This window comes from Echinops telfairi, unplaced genomic scaffold (genome assembly GCF_000313985.2).
Source record: "Echinops telfairi isolate 266 unplaced genomic scaffold, ASM31398v2 ScPeMD7_7429;HRSCAF=8467, whole genome shotgun sequence".
NCBI lineage: Eukaryota > Metazoa > Chordata > Mammalia > Afrosoricida > Tenrecidae > Echinops > Echinops telfairi.
In genome coordinates, this window is record NW_022111329.1 from 1,582,059 (window position 1) to 1,605,414 (window position 23,356).

At 42.4% G+C, this 23,356-nt stretch overlaps 1 protein-coding gene across 1 annotated transcript in view; it reads right to left on the minus strand.

The window, feature by feature from the left end:
• SLC28A3 (solute carrier family 28 member 3) overlaps nt 1-9,081 on the minus strand; it is a 74,950-nt gene extending 65,869 nt beyond the window's left edge. Inside the window, exon 1 of the mRNA XM_004715978.2 lies at nt 8,995-9,081. Within this exon, the coding sequence (XP_004716035.1) occupies nt 8,995-9,081 (87 nt within the window). The remainder of the gene's footprint in view (nt 1-8,994) is intronic.
• Between the last annotated feature and the right edge of the window lie 14,275 nt (nt 9,082-23,356).

The window sequence follows — 23,356 nt, forward strand, 5'->3', positions numbered from 1 at the left end:
GGGAAGGTGTGCATCATGGAATGCCAATTTGATAGAACAAAGTGTTCTTGCATTGAGTAAGTACTTGAGTGGAGGTCCAATGTCCATCTGCTGCCTTAATACTAAACCTGTAAATATATGCACGTAGATCTATTTCCCCACCATCCTTTATAAATATATTTACATATGTACATGCCTGTATTTGGACTTGTATTTAGACCTCTATAAATGCCCTTCACCTCTAGTTCTTTCCTCTATTTCCTTGTCCCACTATCATGCTCAGCTTTCACTTGGGTTTCAGTAATTTCTCTTGGTTACAATGCCCCTGCTGAATCCCTATCAGGCCTCTCACACCATCCTTGCCACTAATTTTGGATCACTTGGTGCTTCCCTGCCCCTGCGTTGGTCAACATTTAGCCATTCCTTTCCCCCGCCTTAAGGCGAACCATTTCAGGAAGGCCTCAGTGAGGAAAAACCCTATAACAAACCAAATAATTTTCTTCCGTGATGTAATGAAGGTGACTTGGTTTACAACAATCTAGGCTTTTTCCTCTAGACACAAGCAAATCTAGGTACAAATGATGCGGAAAAGAGGAAAAAGTAGAGGGTACAGTTTTAAACGTCCTCCACAACGTTTAAGCTTCCTTGTTCAGGGTTGTGTGGAAGCCTAGGTTAGATGTTGCGTGTGTTTGGTAATAGTGTGACTGGGTATGCATACCCATATTAGTGTGTGAAGGAAGAACAAGAGATTTTTTTTGGTTGCAAATGATGGGCCTCTGAAAATAATAGGCAAATATGCATACGTGCTTAGAAAACTTTTGCTTGAGTGGGTTGCACTGTTTGCAAAAATTCTGTAAGGTTCGGAAAATCAAAGAAGTAATTGTCATAAAGTTAGGAAAGTAGTTACTAATTGGCAGTTAATTGGCATGCCAATTATTTCTAATTGTAGAACACTTATACTTAAAGTATCTGGGTTAGAGTCCATGTCAGTGTTTTAACAGATTTTAATCCATGCATGGGACTTGCTAGCTGCCACTGAATTGACTTGTGATGTCCTGCATTTTGACCTCCAATTAACCAACTCCCCAAACTTGACCATCTTGCTTAGTGATTCCTGGAGCAACCCAACCTTTCCTTGTGCCTTGCACAAAATATAGTAGGCACGTTGGCCCAGTCTCATACTTTCCCAAGACTTCCAGAAACAGGACCTATCCAAATGAAGGCAGAGCAGGCAAACACTCTGCCAGTGGTGAGATGATGCTGACACATGATCAGGAGGAAAGTTGATGGCAATCATCACCCTCAAACAACAATCTAATTACTGAAGCCTGCCTGCACTTCATTCTTAGACATTTTGAGCTTTGTTCAACGTCTTATGTTGGTAACTTCCATCTCTTCCTTTTCTGGATTCTTCTCCAAGTTTGTTAAAACCTTACAATTGCTCTCTATAAAAAGCCCTCCCTAGATACGAACATTTAACAACTGTGAAAGGCCAGTGGAAGCGTTTTCTTATCAGGTCCCATCCAGTCGGTTGCCACCCGTAATGACCCTGTGCACCCAGAAAGAAACACTGGGCCCTGTGTCCTCTTCACAACTGCTTCAATGCCTGAGCCCGTTGTTGCAACCACTGTGCTAATCCATCCTGTTGAAGGTCTTCCTCTTTTTGGCTGCTCCTCCAGTTTACTCAGCATGATGTCCTTGGGCAGGGACTGGCCTCTCCTGACAACATGTCCTGGAAGCTTTAGAAGGTAATATTTGGGAAGGGGGAGTATTTAGGAAGATAGGGAAAAATGTTTTAAATAGGATACATAAAGCACTGATAGGCTGCATCATAACTGATAAATGGAACTGCAATACAACCAACTTATATTCATCAAAATATACCATCAATGAGAGAAAGGAACTTCTGAATGGTAGAAGACATTTACAAACCATGCAAAGTGTTGGAGCCATCCCAGCCATGCTGTCTAGCAAAGCTACAGCCTGGTGGAAGAAGCATCTGCAGAGCAGAGATTCCCAGGGAGGGGTTCCAACATTCCTCAAATATTTGCTGTTGTTAACTCCATTCTTGAGAATTTTGTGCATTGTTATGTTTACCACACCTGGAGTGGATTTAAGGGCAGTCTTGAGAAGTATGAATGAAACCAGATCTAAAACTTGCTTCTATATGATGGGGATTTCCTTAATTGAGGCATTGGAGAGGCTTAGACAGTGAGACATCTTTGGGAATTCTGAGGAGGATATGTGGGAATTGAGTGAGGGAGAAACCCAAAAGTTGAGGTCAGAGGAGAAAATGAAATCCACTGAAAAACCCTGAATTCCATTCAGATTAGGTAGTGGGAGACTCTTTTGGCCTCCCCAATATAGAGGACCTTATAGGCTGGCTTCCCCACCTGACACCCCTTTACCTTGGACAGGGGCTTACATAGAAGGAGAGAGAATAGTTAACATTAATAGAAAACACGTATAAGGGGAAACATTAAGTTTTTGGCAAATAATCAGATGGTTTGGCTTCCCATGGTGCCTCAGGAGTATAAAAAATAAAAGAGACATAGGTAGACAATGGAACAGTTACCATGGGAGAGTTTGTAAAGGAAAATATTTGAGAAGCATTTAACTCTGCTTGTAGATATTAGGCTTTGAAGTAGCACATGAGGTAGTTTCATTGTGTTGTTAGTCAACCAGGAAAGAAACGTTGTGAGCAAAAACTAAGGCAGTGAGTAGGATATGAGTCTAACCAAATTTTCTGAACACCTCAATCAAGAATAGCATGTGACGTATAAGACAAGCAGCACAGAAAGGAAGAACCAGAAAGAGGACAGAAAGTGATAGAAAAAAGTACAGACCTTATAATGGTCTTTTATCAGGTTTTAGTGGAAACAATAAGGGTGACTTCGGAGTTAATCATAAGGCATTGTTTTTATGTAGTGGTCTGCAAACTTTTTTATGGTATAAATAAAGCTGTTTGGAAGAACTCAGAGGAGATTGCTTCCACTGCTTCCACCAGCACATCTCTCGTGTCTGTCTTGTCTGTGTTCGCCGACTCCCCACCTCCTTGAGGTATCCAGTTCAACCCTCCCGGAGCTGGACTCCGACAGTAAAGGCCCACAAGCTTGTATTGGGAACACTTATCAAACTCTTTAGGTCAATAAGGACAAAATCCATGGAAAGTGGACAAGAGATTTAAAGACGAATTAATAAAATAGGTATCCAGTGACTATTAAACAGGTGATATAGTAGGTAATCTAGTTGAACATCAGGAAAATACAAATGAAAACATTAGTGATGTATACCACTCTGGCTGAAAGTGGAGCATACCACAAAGATGTTTACTTGTGTTTTATTGATTATGGCAAGGCATTCCACTGTGTGAATCATAATCACTATGAATAACCCGAGATACGAAGATGACAAAACAAAACCTTGCTTGCTGAAATTGAGGAGAATTTGAAGCACTTGCTGATGAAGATCCAGAATTTTAGCCTTCAGTATGGATTACAACTTGATGTAAAGAGGACTGAAATTCTTACAACTGGATCAATAGACAACATAATGATAAAGGGGAAAAAAATGGAAGTTGTCAGGATTTTTGCCTTGTTTGGATCTGTAACCAATGGTCATGGGAGCAGCTGTGAAGAGATCAAAAGAGCATTTGCACTGGGTAAATCTGAATAAGGCCTCTTTAGAGAACTGAAAAACAAGGCTTTTACTTTGAGGACTGAGGTGGGCTTGACTTAAGCCAGGGTATTTTTCACTTGCCTCCTATGCTTGTCAAAGTTGGACATTGAATAAGGAAGACCAAAGAAGCATTGATGCATTTGAATTGTGGTGCTGGGGAAGAGTATTGTGGGTAGCATGGACTGATCAAAGGACAAACTGGTCTATCTTGGAGAAGGAAGGCCAGAGTACTCCTTAGAGGCAAGGATGTTGTCATACTTCGGACATGTTGTCAGGGGAAACCAGTCTTGGAGAAGGACATCATGCCTGGTAAAATGGAGAGGTGGTGAAAAAGATGAAGACACTCCAGAAGGGGGATTGACACTGTGGTTGCAACAAGGGGCTCAAGCCTAGGAAGAGCTGTGTTCGCCGACTCAGATGGTGGAGAATCAGGCAGTGTTTCGGTCGGTTGTGCATAAGGTCACTATGTGGCAGAACCAACTTGATGACACCTCACAGCAGCACCAACACACCCACCAGAAGAGCTGAAGTTGAGAAGACAAGTACATATTGATAGGGTAGGAAAGAACAGGAACTCACACACTGCTGATTAGGGAGCAATTAGCAAAACTACAGAAAACCAATGTGACACGCTAAAATTGAAAATGTGTATGCATAAAAAATTATCTAGCAATTTCTCTACCAAATATGACCCCCAAATAAATTTGTTACATGCTAATCAGGAGGGACATACAAGAGTGATTCCCTTTAGAAGGGAGTAACCACATCTTTAGCAATTGTAAGTCCGAAACTTACAGGCGTTAGACTGCTATCCGCAAGGCCAGCAGTTGGAAAGGGCCAGCCTCTACATGGGAGAAAGATGAGCTACTCTACTTTCCAAAGAGTTACAGTCTTAGAAACCCACAGGGTCAGTTCTACCTGTCCCATTGGGTCACTGAGCCTCATCCACTCTAGGGGAGTGAATTTGGTTTGGTTTTGAGTCCCAAACTCAGCAATGAAAATGTCCCCTAACAGTAAAAAGGTTCAATTGTGGGGGCATTTATGCAATAGAATGTTGCGCATCACTGAAATGGGATGAACTTCAACAACATGGCTGAACTGTACAAATATCACGAGCAGAAGAAGTCCAAGGCAAAAAGATTTGTCCTTCTAAGTTTCACAGAAAATGATCAGAGAATTCATATCGTATGTTTCTATTTATGTGAAGTGAAAAACCAGGTAAAAGTTGTGTTTGGGGGGTCCATACTTAGGAAGTCAAGTAGTAAGAAAAACAAGGAAGTAATTGTCAAAATTGGGATCCAACCCAAAATTCATTGCCATCTGGTGGATTCCAATTCACAGCAACTCTGTAGGACAGAGTAGAATTGCCCCCGTGGCTTCATCTTTCTCCCAAGGAGCAGCTGGTAGTTCAAAATGCTGACATTGTGGTTTGCAGCCAGGGGCATGATCCATGAGGTAGTTACTAATAGGCGAGGAAGGTAGGTTTTATGAATGAATGCTCAGGGTTGGGGCTTCTGGGGCATGGCGATGTCCTATTTCTCCACATGAGTAGAAGTTCTATAAATGCTTATTCTTTAATAAATTGCATGTGAATTTATGTGTTTTTCTATTATTTCACAATATTAATACAGTGTAAGAAAATGAGTTAAAAAGTATTGTACAGAATCATAGAAGCCTTTATTAAATTGAAATATCAAAATATGAAGCTATCAATTCTTAATATATCCGCCATTTAGAATTCTGCACTCACCAATTCTGCACTCACCACGTTACAATGGTCAAACACCATCATCCCTGAGGGACTTGGATCGTGCTCCTCTTAAATGTGCTTTGAATTTGGAGAACAAAACAAAGTCTGAAGGGGTGAGATCAAGGCTGTCCAGTGGCTATGGGAGGGTTTGTCAAGGAAATTCTCCTAGGACAGTCCTTGCTCCCCTTGCAAAAGGCAGTTTTTGATTTTCTTAACTTTTTTTTTAAGCCCCTGCAAGCATCCTGTGTCTTGTAAGAAAAGCTACCAAGATTAGCCCATTGGAACCCTCACCACAGTGTACCTTAAGTTTCACTGGACCAGCAGCCCTCCTTGGAAGCCACCGTTTTGATGGAACCTTATTTTTGAGGACAACCTTTTGAGACAAAGACAAGTTATTACTAAGAGAACTTGTCTGCAGCCATCCATTAATGGCAGAGATAAGTTCAAGCATGTTTTTGGGGAAAAATCCATGCATGTATGAACTAGAAACCTAGTAGCAATGCTTCTTTATTTATGCTCAGTAAATTATGTATATTTATGAATATTAATACTTAATTTATGAATATATATGATTAACAACCCCACTCTAGCAATCATCTTCCTTCCCCTGAGCCTGTCACTCTCTTCCTACCTCTCATCTCTGCCAGAATAATGTTCCTTCTTTCATTTTCTCCAATCTCCGAATTCCCAATCATAACACAAAATACTTTTGGTGTTAATGTTAGTGCTTGTGGGAGCTGGGTCTCTACCTCAATAGCTATCTTCACTGCCACTATCCTTGCTGCTACTGTGCATTGAGTTGCCACCAAGTCAACTCCCACTCAAGACCACCCTACATGTCTCCGGACAGAAACCATTCCATTGGGTTTTCAAGGCTAATTGCAAGCAGATTTCTAGGGTTGTTCTTAGAGTTTCCTCTGGGTGGGTTCAAACTGCCAACCTTTTGGCTAGTAGTTGGGTACTGATCATAGAAACTCTAGTCCAGTTTGGGTTAAGCCCGTAACCAGAATTCCACCTGCACATAAATCTCTCTCCTTTGTAGTCTAGGGGTACCAAAGCAATCTTGGAAAAGAATAAATTTCAATGGTCTCTATATTTTGATAGTTTCCTTCTGTTCTTTAGCATGCATGAAGACCATGTGGTTTGGTCCCTGCCCACCCCTGCACCCTGCTCCCAACTTCCATACTATTAGTATCTTGGGCACAGGCGCTTTCTGTGCACAGAGAGTTCTCTTAGCCTGCAATTCTCTGTTGAGCTGGAAATCCCTAGGCATCCTTCAAGTTCTTATTGAAGTTCTCTTTTCATGAATTTCACAGTGGGGCAGACACACACACACACACACACACACACACACTGGGGCTTCCAAAAGTCATGGAAAAATTACTGTGGTTGTTATCTTGTTTCAGTCTGTCCTTCTCCTAGAGGGCAAGAACAGTTATCATTCCTTCTTGAAGTGATGTCAGTTCAAATCTCGAGAGGAGTTAATAATTCATACCCCAAATGAAGTTAATAATTGTGCGGAATAAATGCCCAAAGGTGTTACTGTCCAGGCAATTCCAAGATATAGAAACCCATGTTTTACAGACTAGAATGATCTGTTGGGTTTTGTTGCTACTGTGCTTGGTTTAGAACTTCCAACCTTTTGGGTTAGTCCCTCAACCTCACTGCCATTGAGTCAATGCTGACCCATAGTGACTCCCTGAGGGTTTCTGAGACTGGAACCATTTACAGGAGTAGCAAGCCCAGTCTTTCTCCTGTGCTGGTTTCAAACCGCCGATCCTGTGGATCACAGCCCCATGTGCCACCACTACAGCTGATGGCAAATTGCTGTGGGACCTTCTGTGGCACAGACATTTGGAAAAGTAAGTCTCGAGAAATCCTTATTAAAAAGCATGTGTTGGAAGAAATCACCCAGTAACCCCTAGGTCAGTGGTTCTCAACTTTCCCAATGCCCCAACCCTGCCAAACAGTTCCTCATGTTGTGGTGATTCCCCCAACCATAAAATTATTTTCGTTGCTACTTCATAACTGTCATTTTGCTACTGTTATGAATCGGGTGACCCCTGTGAAAGAGCCATTCCACCCCAAAGGGGTCGCGACCCACAGGTTGAGAACCGCTGTCCTAGGTGTTGGTGCAGCGTCTTCTGAGTGAGTGAGAGAGAAATTGCCTCCTTTGGTAAATGTGCAGTATTCTCTTTACTGCCTGTGAGCAGACAGTTCCTGGTGACATAACCTTTTTTTTTTTTTTGGTAAAAGTACACAGCGTTCCAACAATTTCTGCAGTTAAAATTCTGTGACACTGCTCACACTTGTAAAGTTCTGTTACCATTCTGGATGTCCTTTCCTGAATTAGTCTACCACCATCATTTTTACACTCACTGTCTTTTAAGCTTCCCATGAGACCTTTTGAGTTGCCAGTGTCCGTGTTTTCTCACATTGATACTTCTTTAAAGGAACACAAAACTTAAAAGCAGATATCCTTTGACTAATTAAGATGCATAGTGTTTTTTTTTCTCAAAGAAGACCTCATGAATCGTTTTAGTTTAAAGATGATATCAGAGCAATAGTTTATTTTTGTCTGTCCTCAAGGACTCCAGAAATCGTAATCGCCCGAGGATTTGAAATTCTGTTCTTCATTTCCTGGCTGGCAAGCTCACATGGACTTTCTTTCATCGTCTAGACCATCAGAGCCTGTGCTTTAAGCCTTCTTTGCTCTGGGATGGGCAGCACTGGGATGGGCAGCACTGTTGTCTCTGATAGGTTGAAACAGCTGTGGGTGGGAGAGTCAGCGCTCACTTCAAAGCTTCTTCATCTCTTTAACCGGCCCTCTACTTTTGTTTTTTGCTAAGACCTTACAGTTTTGTTTTGCCTAGTGATCCTGAACCCCAAGAGGTTGTGAACACATACTCATGTGGTTTTTGTATCTGTTCCAGAACTCCCATGACTAGACAACCAGGAACCTCCCTGAAAATCCCCATTCCTGTCAGAATAGCTTGTGGATTTTTTTTTCTCCCTCAATGGCAAGTCTCTCCCGCTTGGTAACACCCAGCCCAGGATCAGCAGCATTAATCACCTAATGCTGAGTTTTGGTTGATGATGACAGGAGACTGGTTTGCACAACCGGGTTAGTGTGGGGCAGGTCCTGGGCCACCCTTCAGAAGAGATCAGGCCTGGATTAGGGACAAAGAACTGGGAGTCACTAATGCCATTGGGGATTGGGTCCCTGCACCAGCTCATTCCTTTTTCCTAGTTCCTTGTCTCAGAGAAATTAAAGGCACTGGGCAGGCGAATGCCATATTCCTGCAAGAGCCCGAAACAAAAACGGAAAAAAGGAAAACAAAAGCAGTCATTTTTCCAAGAGACAGGACAAAGTTTAAAGCAAAACAAATCAGATTAAAAGAGGTCTTTCAGGTTTGTTAACCTGAGACTAAGCCAAGAAGGAAAAATAGGCTTAATGAGTGCCATTAACAAATCTTACTGCAACAACTGCAATAACAATCACACTGTACAGTTGCCAAGGGAGCAAGTAAGGAGTGTGGTTTCTTTGCCCTTGGTTTTCTATAAACTTCGATGAGACTTGGGCTTACCTGGAAAGTGGTGTTGCTGTAGCCCTCAGCTCCCCGCGCTTCCATGCTCTGCAGCTCCAAGAAAGTTGTTCTGCCCGCTGGGCTCATTCTCCCTCTGAATATTATCTCCAGTTGTCTGGCCAGGAGCGGGTGGGGTGGAGGTCCCAGCGCCGGGGAAGGGGAGCACAGCCTATGCTGCTATCCAATGCCCCCTGCGGTGGTAGGACCGGACTGGAAGCTTTAGCACTCAAATGAGTGACTCCACTGGATACCTGGTTGGGGTGGGGCAGGGGGGTGGAGGCTGCCAGTCAACATTGGTCAGCTCTGGGCAGGCCCGCCCACCTCATTCATCTTCCTCTTTAGTCACCAATACTGGCTTCCCCTTTTCCCTGATGGGAAGGAAACTCTTGAGGCACACACTGCAGGTAATGACACTTTCTCTATGGTCCTCTGTGAAAGAGGATGGTGTTTGTGGTTGGGAGGGAATGTTGGCTGCTGTTACGTTGACCATTTACTCTTCGGTGGTGTCATATGAGGCAATTTACAGGCAGCCTCTTGGTTTTTCTCCAGAACAATGATTATACTGCATTTGGGAAAATTGAGGGGCAAGATAAGGAAGGATTTTATTGAGCTATTTAGTGAAGAAGGGGAGGATGAGAAGTCAATCTTAGGTCCGGTTGATTTCAAAGCCTTTATATTATTTCCCCATTAGTGGACCAAAGTCCTTTGGTGGCACAACTGATTAAGTGTTTTGTTTCTAAGCAAATGATTGGCTCTTTGAGTCTACCTCAGTATTTCCAAAGTGGGAGATACCGCTCCCTGGGGGTGCTGGAATTACCCAGAGGGGCTGCAAAGGCAGATACCTACATTTGATCTTGAATTGTGCCTGTCCTACGGAAGGTTTTAAAGGTGATATTGAGTAATTTGCTTTTGTTTGCTTTTTCTCTGAAAAGAGTGCAATAGGCTAGATACATTTGGGAATATAAGGCCCAGAGGTGCCTCAGAAGAAAGACTGGTGACGTAGTCAGTAAAAACCACAACTACTGACACTATGAAGCACCATGCTACTCTGCCGGACACGGGCGCTATAGTTGGAATCGACTAAACAGCAACTTTGTGTGTGGATTGTACACTAGGTTATGGTTTAGAACAATCCAACCTCAGAATGTTGATAAATGAAAGATGACCAATGGCTCACTGAATCAAAGGATGTTTTCCTCTGTTAAATTAGCTGTAGTTTCTTGACACAAGTGTTCTGTATCTATTCATTATAATTTGGTGGTCTTGATAGAAGCAAAAATCTAGAATTAAAAAGAAAATGGAATACTGCATATAATGAACAACAACAAGCAAACAAACAAAAAAACCTGAAAAAGATATCAAATGTTGCTGTCTGCTTTCAAATTCATTGCAGTTTATAGTGACCCTAGAGGACAGGAAAGAACTGTCCCATAGGATTTCCTAGACTATAATCTTGATAGGAGCAGTTTGCCATTCCCATCCCCATCCCCCCTCCATGGAGTCAATTAAAGGCCGAGCGCTTAATCACTGCACCCCCGGGACTCCCTTTTCAAAGCATCCAAACCCATGGCCATCAAATTAATTCCAAGTCATTGGCAGACCTATCGCGCAGAGCAGAACTTCACTATTGGGTTTGTAAGGCTGTCATCTTTATGGAAACAGATTGTCACACCTTTCTCCCACAGACCGTTTGTAGGTTAGCCAGGACTTAGGCAGCATGCCCCAGGCATCCTTAAACGAAATATTACTGGTGGCAGTTTGTATGGGTGGTTGTTATTTTCTCTTTTAAGCATTTCTGAGTCTTCTGGAGAAGAGCATGGTTTACTTTTATTATAACGATATAGGATGGCTACATGAGGGTAAGTAAAAAAGTATTGCTGCAAAATCATAGACACCTTTATTAAACCAACCACATGAGAGTGAGGCCATTGTTTCTTGACATATCTCCCATCTAGATCTGTATCCTCCTGAAAGTGGTGTTTCTAGCTCCCTAACCTTTCCTCTCATAGCGACCCTATCGGACAGAGTAGAATTTCTCCTGTGTGTTTCTGAGAGGGCCACTTGTCAAGAGAGTGCAAAGCAACATCTTTCTCCCAAGGAGTGGCTGATGGTTTAGAACTGCTGACCTTGTGGTTAACACAGTAATGCATAACACAGTAATACCACCACAGGGCTCTGGAATTGACTGGTGGACAATGAAAGGCAGAAGGAAGAAGAACCCTTCCCTCAAGAATTCTTCACAGTTTAATTTATAGCACATCAAAATAGTAATTTGAGGGGCACCAATCGCAATGAATGACACATAACCACACATCCTCATCCAGGGGGAAAAACAACAGAAACCAGAGGGAAAGGGAGACAGTGGTTGGTGTGAGATTTGAAAACAATTAACAATCTACAATCTATCAAGGGGCCACGAGGGTGGTGGGGGGAAGGAGGGAGGGAAAAAAAGAAGAACTGATCCCAAGGGCTCAACGGAAAGCAAATGTCTAGAAAAGAATGATGGAATATATGTACCAATATGTCAGATACAATTGATTTATGGATTGTAACAAGAATTGTAAGCGCCCCCAATAAAATGATTTAAAAAAATTAAAAAGAAACTGATAGTGGGGGGAAAAATAGTAATTTTGGCATCCCCCAGGGACTCAAAGTTGTGTGCCAGCATTATACCTTCTCACTATACTTATTCAATCTGTATGCTGAGCAAATCATCAGAGGAGCTGGATTATATGTAGAAGAATGTGGCATCAGGTTAGAGGAAGGTTTTTTAACAAGCTGAGATGTGCAGATGACTTGCTTGCTGAAAGTGAGGAGGACTGGAAGCACTTGCTGAGGAAGATCAAGGATTGCAACATTCAATATAAATTGCAACTCAATATGAGAAAAGGTTGGAAGTTGTCAAGAATTTTGCCTTGCTTGAATCCAAAATCAATGCTCATGGGCGCAGCAGTTAAGAGATCAAGAAAAGCCTTGCATTGGGCAAATCTTCTCACAAGACCTTTTTAGAGTAGGGAGAAGCAAGGATTTGAGTTAGGCTTTGGTTAATAATAATGTATCAATATTGACTCAGTTATAACAGTGTGCTTTCTGAGTCCACTTTGCAACTCCTGTGTGACTATGTGTGTTGTCGGGGACACATAGGTTTGTAGGAATTTCACCTTTGTTCCTTTGTTTGCCTTTGACACACTGTGGATCATGAAGCCTTTCTGTTCCAATCCCTATGCAAAGTACTAGGGAGACAGCAGAGACAAGAGGGGTATCACCCCTGTCTTTCTGTAGTTTGCACTGTGAGCTTTCATTTGCAATGACTTCAAGTGTGACACACCAATAATGGTACCTTCTCTTGGTCATGTCAACTAAGTCTGAATCTGCAAAACTTTTGTTGTTGTTGTTGAGCATTTAAAACTACACAGATGGATTAAACACTGCTTTCCTGGCAAGCCAATTGTTTTTCCAGTTCACTAATCTTTTTGCACTTTCTTTGCTTATAATGTATTTTCAATTCCAACACTTCCCACTAACAGAATGAGCCCTACAAGCTCCTAACACAGCTGATCTCCCCTTCAATTTTACTTGTGGGCAGAATTTGACTCTTTGTAAGACTAGGTTTCAGAGACACAGGCTCAACTTGGATATAAAATTTCCTCAGTTTCCCGAAATTCTAATAAATTTTGTAAAATTCTAAAACTGGGGTGATCAATAGCATTAACTGCTTTCTTTCCTTTAGCGTGATAAAATGGAAGAATCTTCTGTCACTTGAAGATTGGTGGAGCCAGCCCAAATTCTAAACTCTGTAGGCTCTATCTTCTAAGCTCTGAAGTGCTGGTCATTTGGTTTTGGGAGACACATTTTTTTGTCCCTTTTCATAGATGAGAAAATGGGACACAGCTAGTGGGGGTGAGGTGGGTGGTTTTGATGGCCAGTTAACTAAGACAGCTGTTTGCTATCAAGCCAATTTCCACTCAGCAACCCCATATGACAGAATAGAACTGTCCAATAGGGTTTCCTCAGCTTAATCTTTCAGGCACAATTCACCAGGTAAGCAGTGGAGTTCTTAATGCCAGTCTCACTGGGGCTCCTTTGAATACGGTACTGTGGGAAAAATGACAACCACTGGAGACAGAGATTGTCTCAAATGTTTGGGTCTCCCTTTCTAACTGCTGTCCCTGGGAAAAAGGAACCAGAGCATCTCACCTAGAACTACTTGTGCTAGAAACAAGACAGTTTTTCACCATGAAGACGTTGTAAGAGTGATTTGGAAAGGTCCTCAAAAGTAGTCAGACAACACCCACATCAAAGAGAACACTGTTTCTAGTGGATCAAAATGTATCTGAGCTATGAACATTCTCGAATCCATAATCATGGAGAAAATATTTTTTAAAAGAAGCAAAGAAATACAAAGAAAACAAAAGTCCAGGGGGGGAAACACTCCTTATATTTGTTGCCATTTAAAATGGATTGATTCCTTTGTGTGACAAGAATCCTAGCAAGATGTAAAGTTTGGGCTTAAGTCCATAGCTTGTAGATCACCAGTCTTCATCCAAGAAAGTTTGAGTCAAGGATATAGCAAAGCTGTTTTAAGAGCTTGGTAAAAGTCCTTATACAAGTATGCGGAACCCAAGAGAGCAAGGTTGGGTTTTCCCTATAGTTCTCCCTCTGCTGGCATTAGTCACAGAAAGTGAGTAAAAACTCCCAACCCTGTCTTTGTTTCCTCCAAGTGGTCACTTAACTGATTACAAAAGGGCCTACCCAGTTTGAAGACTTCAGTCCTCCAGAGGGAGAGATAAGGGGCCCAAGGAGTAGACAATAGGCTCACCACAGCATTGGCAAGACATGGGACATGTCTATTTTCTATTTAATAGAAAAGGTTTTATGAGCCCTGAGAATTACTCAGTGAACAATAACAGAGTACCTACGGGTTCAGATCCAATATTTGCATCAGTAGATAGTACTCCAGGCTCAGACATTTTATAGTGGATCCTGGGACACAGAGTTAGAACCTGTTGGATCAGATCACTTGATCCATGGCTCTCTGTCTTGAAAACATGGGCTTTTTCTGGAGTCGTGCACTTACCACCCTGGGGGATGTCTACTTAGTTCCTGAACAAATACTTATCAGAAGCCTATTGTGAACTATTAGGCACAGGGAAGTCATCATCTGAAACAAAAGATACTGAAGGTCACTTTGAGATCCTTGACGAGCGCACTTGGGAGGGTTGCTCTCACCTGAGATGAGAGAGGCTGTGGGTGAAGCAGCTTTGGGGGCATGAATGGGAAGACCAGCTCTTCAGTAATCATGGGAGGGCTCCTCTCTTCTACCCAAGTACTCTTCCACATAGTCCTACCTCAGCATTGAAACCTGTTTTACAGAGAGCATCCCTAAATGTTCTTGTATGTTTGTGCATGTAAAAGGCCCCAAGGACTTTAAGCGTTGTCTCTAAGAATGACATTTCATTGGAATAATGGATTGCAGGATTTGTTCTTATACTAGAGGGGCAGTTTTTAGTGTGCTTAAGAGGTAACAAAGGGAGCATCTTATCTATAAGGGCCATGGCATGACTTAAGAGTGAGAGTGCACACACCAATCAGCAAACAATAACAACCACACAGTTGTCATCAAGTCAGTTTTCACTCATGGTGGCCTCCTGAGTGTCAGAGTAGGACTGTGCTCCCAGGTTTTCCTTGTCTGACTCTTTTGGAAGTAGATCATCAGACCTTTCTTTCAAGGCACCTCTGGGTAGGTTGGCAGTTAGTAATTGAGCACTTCACCATTTGCTCCACTCATGGACTCCTGTATAGTGCATATATACTCAGTTAAGAAGCAAAACATGCTAACAAAATCAGACAGAACAAATAGAAGAATAGTCATTAAATCTGTGGTAGTGTTTGCCTTTCTCAGAACAAGAGAAGGTAGGGTGGGTAGGTAGTGAAAAGGTAGCTAAAAAGAAAGTTCTCTGTGTGTAACGTTTGGGGTCATTGAGAAGAAATGACTGTGAAGCAAATTGAGCTCAATGTCAATTTTAAGTCCTAGCGCTGGTGGTGTAGGGGTTACGAGTTGGACTGCTAATTTAATTGCAAGGTCAGCAGCTCGAAATGACTAGCAGCTCCTTGATAGAAAGATGGGAATTTCTAGTCATGTAAACAGTTACAATCCTGGAAACCCCCAGGGGCAGCTCTACCCTGTTGCTATGAGTCAGCATAGACCCAGTTGCAGGGAGTTTTGTTTGGGCAGTGGGGAACATGACTGCTTGTTCTTTTACTATCACTATATGTTCTGGACTATGAGCACTGAGATAGAACAAGATAGTGTTGGCTAAGAGTGGATTGTTTGGGTTTGATCCCCAGATCCTTAGCAATGATTCTGCCATTATCTTTCTCCTATGTTATAAAGATTAAATGCACGTATATGGAGAATGTTTGGACTATTTCACAGAACACAATAAGAGCTCTCGAAGGGTTAGCTTTTATTGCATGTAGGAAAATGAGGAAAGGCAGTCCAAACTTTAAGTCAAGAAGGAGTCAAAGCCCCTGCCTTGAACTGTCTTCTCATGGTCCTCATCAATGCCATATGCTAATGATCCCCAAATCTGTCTCCCAGCCTGAGCACTACACCCATATCTGGAAACTTCCCTTTGGACATTGCCACCTGGATGCCCACAGGCCAATTCAAAGCAGATGAAACTGAACGCAGACTTCCCTAACCGGTTCCCACTCCTGATTTATTTCTTCTATGGGTGGTTTTGTCATTCACCTGGCTTCTCAAGTCAGATCTTGAGAGAATCTAGTTTGTTAATTTGCTTTCCTGTCTCACACCCAACCCATGCCTGCCCAGTTCATGCACCCGCCTCTCTCTAGAACCATTTCCAGTTTCTATTATCAACAAACAATCCCAAGAATGACAACATTTCCGTAAGAAGATTAAAGGTGGCCATACACATAAGTCATCCAAAACCATTGCTGCCAAGTCAATCCTAACCCTTGGGACACAGTAGACCTGCCCCAGAGAGTTGCTGGGGTTGTGATTACCGAGGCACACTGCCGTGCCATTCTCCTGCAGAGCTGCGCTGGGTTCAAGTGGATGACCTACACTGCTGTATCATTCTCCTGCAGAGCTGCCCTGGGTTCAAGTGGATGACCTTTTGGTTAATAGCTGAGCAACTAAGCAGCCCCAGGGCTCCCTTCATTTAGCTCAGAGATTGGAATCTATAGTTGTTGTTGTTGTTGTTGTGAGGTGCCATCGAGGCATTTCAGACCCATAGCAGCTGAATGTGTAACGGAATGAAACACTGCCCTTTCCTGCTCCATCCTCACAATTGTCCTATGTTTGAGCCCATTGTTGCAGCCACTGTAGGCCCTCAATAACTGTGAGTTTTCCTCTCCTCAAGAAACACTTTTTAAAAATGAGTTTGTTATCAACAAATCCTAAACTTAAGGATGGGGTCACAGATTTATCTAAAACACAAACGATTACATCTATCGCTTTATATAACAGAGTTATAGAAAGAAAACCATGTCAGGCAAAGGAATTCTAATTTTTGTACCTACCTTTAAGCTGTAGATATCTCTACCTTTAAGCTTTCTCTATTCTCTTTCCTGGTCCATCAGATGTCAGGTTCTCACTAGCTCACAGGCCAGCCATCCTATATCCTGGGATACACCCATGAGTCCTAGCTGCTGAGTGTGAATAAACCCATCCTCCACCTGCCCCACCTCATCTTGACCTTCCTCGCCATAGGCTGATCCCAAAAGGATAGACAGTGTGAATCTCTAATGTTCACACTATTTAATCTCTAATAACTACTAAGGGAAAGTTATGGTTTGGCTGAAATATTTACCTGGGTCTTTGAGGAAGAGATGAAACTTTGTCCTTCCTGCTCTATGGGGACTTTGTGATCTCCTTCCAACCCCCACAATTTGGACCTCCCCTCCCCCTGGTAAGTGATGATTGGTCTATGAAAGAGAAGTTTTTGTTGGGAGAAATAGAAAATTAGGACAGAATTTAATTTCTTTTCTCTGCTTTTTATATCATATGTGTACAATATAGGGATTCCTTCATCGTGTTGATCAAAAAACAGTTTTGCAAAGAAAAAAGTAAGTAATACATGTATATTATAAATAATAATGCCACAATAAAAATATATTTAAGAAAATCACAGAGAATGCTACCATTCAGAGGAAACTGATATTAACATTTAAATCTATATTAAATTTGTTTTTCAATTCAATTCTTTTTTTAAATGTTTGATGTTATATTATATTAATATATGTACATATATAATTATATCTGTTCCACTTAATATATATCTAAAAACATATCTTAATATGTATCTGCTTCCCTTATTATAAAATTTTTTATAAAATTAAATATGTTGTGCTACTGTATAAGAGTTTGTTTTCTGTGCATTAGGTTTGCCGAAGGCTATCATAACCATGAAAACCTACAATTCATGTGTATAGACTCCTCACATGGATTAAGCCTTCAGTGAATTCCATTAAAAAGGACTCTGAACAATCTTGGCCTCAGGCAGAATGCATTCTAAAATGGATTACCACCTCCCTAAGCAGACCAGGGTGCTTCCTGGAAGCACTGGAGATGCTCAGTTATCTATGCTAGGAAATTTGGAAGACAGCTACTTAGCCAACTGACTGAAAGAGATCCATATTTGTGCCCCTTCCAAAGAAAGGTGACCCAACAGAATGCTCCAACTATAGGACATTGTCATTGATATCACATGCAAGGACATTTTCCGTGAAGATCATCCAATAACAGTTGCAGCAGTACATTACCAGGGAACTGCCAGAGTTCAGGCTGGAGTTAGAAGGGTACATGGAATAAGTGCTATCATTGCTGATGTCAGATGGATGTGGCTCAAAGCAGAGAATACCAGAAAGGTGTTTACTTGTGCTTTATCAAATATGACGAACTATTTGACTGTGTGGACCATAATAAACTATGAATTCCCTTGAGAAGACTGGGAAGTACAGAATACTAGACTGTGCTCATGAGGAAAATGCATATCGATCAAGAGGCAGTTGTGCAAATGGAACAAAGGAATACTACATAGTTTAAAATTAGGAAAGGTGTGCATCAGGGTTGTATCATCTCACCTTACTTATTCAATCTGTATGTTGAACAAATCACCAGAGAAGCTGACTTATGCGAAGAAGAAGATAGCTTCAGGATTGGAGTATGGCTTTTTAACACCCTGCACTGTGCAGGTGACACACTCTTGCTTGATGATATGAGAAGAGCTTGAGGTTCTTGCTGATGCAAGGATTGCAGCCTTCAGCATGGATTACAAATCAATGTAAAGAAAACCAAAACCCTCAGAACTGGACCAACTGGTAACATTATGATAACAGAGAAAAGGTTGAAGCTGTCAAAAATTTTGTTCCACAATCAATGCTCATGGAAGCAGCAGTCAAGAGATCAAAAGATGTTGTTACATTAGGTAAATCTGCTGCACAAGACCACTTTTGAGAATTGGAAAGCAAAGATATTACTTTCAGGACTAAGGTGTGCCTGATCCAAGCCATGATATTCTCCATTGCCTCATATGCATGGGGAAGCTGGAATTTGAATTAAGAAGACCAGGGGAGAATCAATGCATTTGAATTGTGGTGCTGGAAAAGAATATTGAAAGTACCATGGACTGCTAAAAGGACAAACAAATCTGTCTTTGAAGAAAAACAGCCACAGTGCTCCTTAGAGGCAATAATGGCAAAACTTTGTTTAGAGTAGAGTACTGGGGACATGTTGTCTGGAGAGACCAGTCCTTGGAGAAGAACATCATGCTTGGTAAAGTAGAAGGGCAGTGAAAATGTTAGATCTCTCTGGGGATAGATATACCTCGGTCCTTGGCTCCATGTGAGAAAGAATTCAGGCTGAAGCCTGGTTTGTGATCCAAGTGAGTTTTATGAGCGTTAGAGGAAGTTTCAGGTTTACACAGGCACCCACAGGACTCCTCCTGAACATGCAGCCTGCCTGGAAGCTGCTCACAGAGTCCCCCAAAAGTGTCCTGCTCGACTCTGGGCTCCTGCCTTTTCAAGGATTCCATGGGGAGGCGTGGTGGACGACCCCTGGTCGACCCCATTGGCTGAATTGAATTCACCTGGCCTACGTGAGCCAATCCAGGTGCAGAGCTCTCCCATGCCTACTCAGCGGGGAAACCTGAACCTCTGAGCATGTGCAGTGGCCACTCTTTGTTTCGTAGCTTGGCCCTCTGGGCATGCGTTAACGGATTTCCCAGCCCTACGCTAGCCTATCTAACAAAAAAAAGGATGGCCCTCAACAAGATAGATTGACTCAGTGGCTACAACAATGGATTTCAGCGTGGGAATGATTGTGAAGATAGTGCAGGACCGTGAGTTGTTTCATTCTGTTGTGTTGTGGTTGCTATGTGTCAGAACTGACTCGATGGCACCTAATAAAAACAACCAGATCAGGTAGGGGCAGTCTCATGCAGGGACTTGCTGAGTGTGTCCTTGATAGAGATTGCTATACTGGGGTCTCTCAGTCATGAGTCATTCCCTGACTGCCTTGATCCAAAGGACCTGGAGCAATCGTGTAAGCTCTTGAGTCTAAAATAATGTGCATGACCCGATTGTGGTCCCATTCCTACTTCTATAGTCCTGCCTGCAACTGTCATGTATCGATCTGCCACCGGTCATGTTTTTGTGACAGTGTTCTTCGTCCTTTTAGGTCTCTCTGAGCCTCTCAATCTATATAAACCCTTGGATGCTATGGACTTCCTACTAAGGGTCTCCCTCACCCCGAAGATGTGTCTTCACCTTGTCTTTCCATGTTAAGACTTTAATTATATTTGGGATTTGAGGTCTCTTTTGTACCCTAAAATATTACCTTATTTTCACAGTACTACATGATTTTATACTAGTTTCTTGTGTAGAGGTTTATCAAGTGTTTTTCATTGGGGACTGGCACAAATCATTCAACGTCTTAATAAATTATGTTTCTATGTTGCAGCCATAGGCAGTGCTTTCCAAACCTTTTTGGGTACTCACCCACTGCCATTGAGCCGATTCTGAATTATGGTGACCCCGTGGGACAGAGAAGAATGACTCAATGGAGTTTCTGAGACTGTAGGATCTTTGTGGGAGCAGACGGCTTCATCTTTCTCCCTAGGAGGCTGGTGGGATTGAACCACCAACCATGTGGTTAGCAGCCCAACTCCTAATAGACAGCACTACCAAGGCCGTTTTTTGTTTTTGTTTTTTTAATATAGATAAACTCTTTCTCAGGAAACATGCTGTATGACTAGTGTTTTAGAGTACAAAAAAAGACCCTGATCTCAAATATAATTTAAGGACATTTATTAAACAGGACAAAGACAGAGACGCATCATCTAGATGAGAGGCCACTAGCAAGAGGTCATAATGGTGTCTGAAGGTTTGCTGAGATACAGAGCTTTAAAAAGGACATGGAAGGGCAAAGGAGACTCACAAAAAATAGTTTTAGCAGTTCAATACACCATAGTTCCAGGTGGAACTACAGAAGTGGTAACATAACAGACTGGCACATATACATTATGTTAGACAGAGAAGTCTACAAGATTGGTCCAGGCCTTCTGACAAAAATAGTTAGGACATGACTGAAAGGGTGTGACTCATGGCTATGAGTCACAGCACCAGCCCCAGTAATGTGATGCCCATCAAGAAAATACCCAGGTAAGCCCCTGTGGGAGATTGCTTCTCCGGTTGACTAGAGAGAGGTGGAAGTAATGTACTTCCGATGCACTCTGCCTGAGGGTAAGACTGTTTTCATCCCTAGTTAAGGGTTAGGAATTTAGTAGAGCTTTAATCCATGTTGTTATTGTTGCCATTGAGTCAGTTAAGCATAGTGATCTCATGCATAACAGAATGAACCACCTCACAATCAGTCCCAATCCAAGCCCTGTTTCAGCCACTGCATCAATCCATCTTGTGAGAGTCTTCCTCACCTGTGCTGCTGTTGCACATGAACCAGCATGATAGCCTTGATATGTCCAAAGTATGTCAGACAAAGTCTTACAGCACCATTCCTCTTGGCTGTGTCATTCCCAGTATAGTAAACCATCTGATTTTCTGGTTCAAAATGACAAATACCAGTCCATTTCAGCTCACTAATGCTTAGGGTATCAATCTTTATGTGTTCCATTTCGTTTTTGACAACTTCCAGTTTTCCTAGATTCATAGTTTACACATTGCAGGTTCTGTTTATTAATAGATATGTGTATCTGTTTCTTTTTATTTTGAGTTCTGCCTCATCAGAAAATGAAGATTCTGAAGGCTTTTACCCCCACAGGCTATAAACTTAGCCTTCCACATACCTAGTGCTCAGAATGTAAGATCTAATACATGCCCAATAGAAGCAGCAACAGCAGTGGGTCTTGGACTTTGAGACCATTTTGCAGTTATTTTCCAGTTCTGGGCAAGTCAGTTAGCCTTTTTAGAGTCTAGCTTTGCATTAGCATTTAAATCATGAGTATTAGGTGTGTAAAAAGCATAGCAACCCTCTAGGATAGAGTAAAACTGCCCCCGTGGGTTTCCAAGACTGTAACTTGTTGCGAGAGTAGAAAGCCTCATCTCACCTAAGAAGCTGCTGGTGATTTTGAACTGCTGACCTTGCAGTTAGTTAACAGCCCAACATGCAACCCATTATGTAACCAGGGCTTCTACGAGTTGGAATTGACTCAGTTGAGAGGTCTGCAAAAGGCTATGGCTTGTGTCTCTACTAGATTCAGTTTCTAATGAATTCTTTTTTGACCATTGATGGGCAATGTAAAAAACTTTGCTCTCAGAAGTGTGCTTACTGAGATTCCCCTCACCAGCCTCGTGAGGTACAATCTCACCACCAAGAATTTGCCTTGGTGTAAATTGAGGGACTCGGGATCACATAACTATGATTCACACCTCAACTAAAGTAGCCAGAGGGCCCTAAATCAATCTTGTAAATGTTTCGAATGTGTAATAATTAAGTTTCCCAATCATGGTCCCTTCTCCATTTTGTAGTTCTGCTTGTGACTGTAATAAATTGAGATGCTGCCAATCACGATTCTGTGACAGATTCCTTTGTTCTCCATGTTCTTGTTAAGAGGTCTCTCTTCTGTGAATCTATTCTATTATGGCCCGAGTGCTGTTGATCTCCTTCACCTAGATGACTTGGCTTCTCTTGTTTTTGTCCTCCTTAAGAGTTCCCCCATACCAGATTTAAAGCCAGTGCCAGACGAATGCAGCTTGTTGGCAAGGAGTGGGGAGCCAGTGGAGGGGCCTGAGGGCTCGGCCCCCATGCCAGCTATGGGGACAATAGCCCCTCCCCCCAGGAGAATCTACTTGGGAGGATGGCAATGAAGCTGCAGCTAGGGGAGAGGGGCTTGTTTGATCAGAGCAAATGGGGGCACTTAGGGGGAGGAAGAGAGAGTGGAGCCCATCCTGGCCCACCAGGCCTGGAGGATGACATCCCTGCTCAGAACAGCCAATGGACAGAGTGGACAATATGGTTGATCCCACCACAAGACATGCTGTCCCTTGATGGCCCCGGGCTCTAAGGGGGACAACATTGGAGACTCAGTGTTGGGACTGGGCCAGACTGACCCTGAGACATTGAGGCAAACCACTAAAAGCGTGTGGCAGAGCAACCGTGGGAGCAGAGCAGAGAGGCCCCGAGGGAGTACAAAGGACAGACTCGGGCCAGAGCATGGTACCCCATCAGTCCTGACTGAAGGAACACGCCTAGAGATCAGAAATCAGACCTTGATCTGTTTATAGGTTTTTCTTTCTGTTTAAAAAATTTTTCTTTTAATTCATTTATTCTTCTATGGGTAATTGGTTTTCTTTTTATTGTCATCGCTGTGCTCTCATTCATTGCCTATCTTGCTATGGCTTGGTTTTTGGTGCATATTATTATGTCTACAGATCTATCTAGATAAGACAGACTGGATGAATAGTCTGGAGGAGAAAACAACGGGACCAACGGTTCTGGGGGGACACGGGAGACGGGGAGGAGGGGGTAAGGAAGTGGTGCTGACCAACCCAGGGACAGGGGAGCAACAAGTGATCCAAAAACAGTGGCAAGGAGGGTGTGAGAGGCCTGGTAGGGATACAGCAAAGGCAATGTAACCGAGAGAAATCACTGAAACCCAAATGAAGGCTGAGCATGATAGTGGGACAAGAGGAAAGTAAAGAGAAATAGAGGAAAGAACTAGGGGACAAAGGGTATACATAGAGGTTTTAAGACTGGAATGTACATATGTAAATATATTTAAATAAGTGTAGGGAAACAGATCTATGTGCATATATTTATAGGTTTAGTATTAAGGCAGCAGATGGACATTGGGCCTCCACTCAAGCACTTACTCATTGC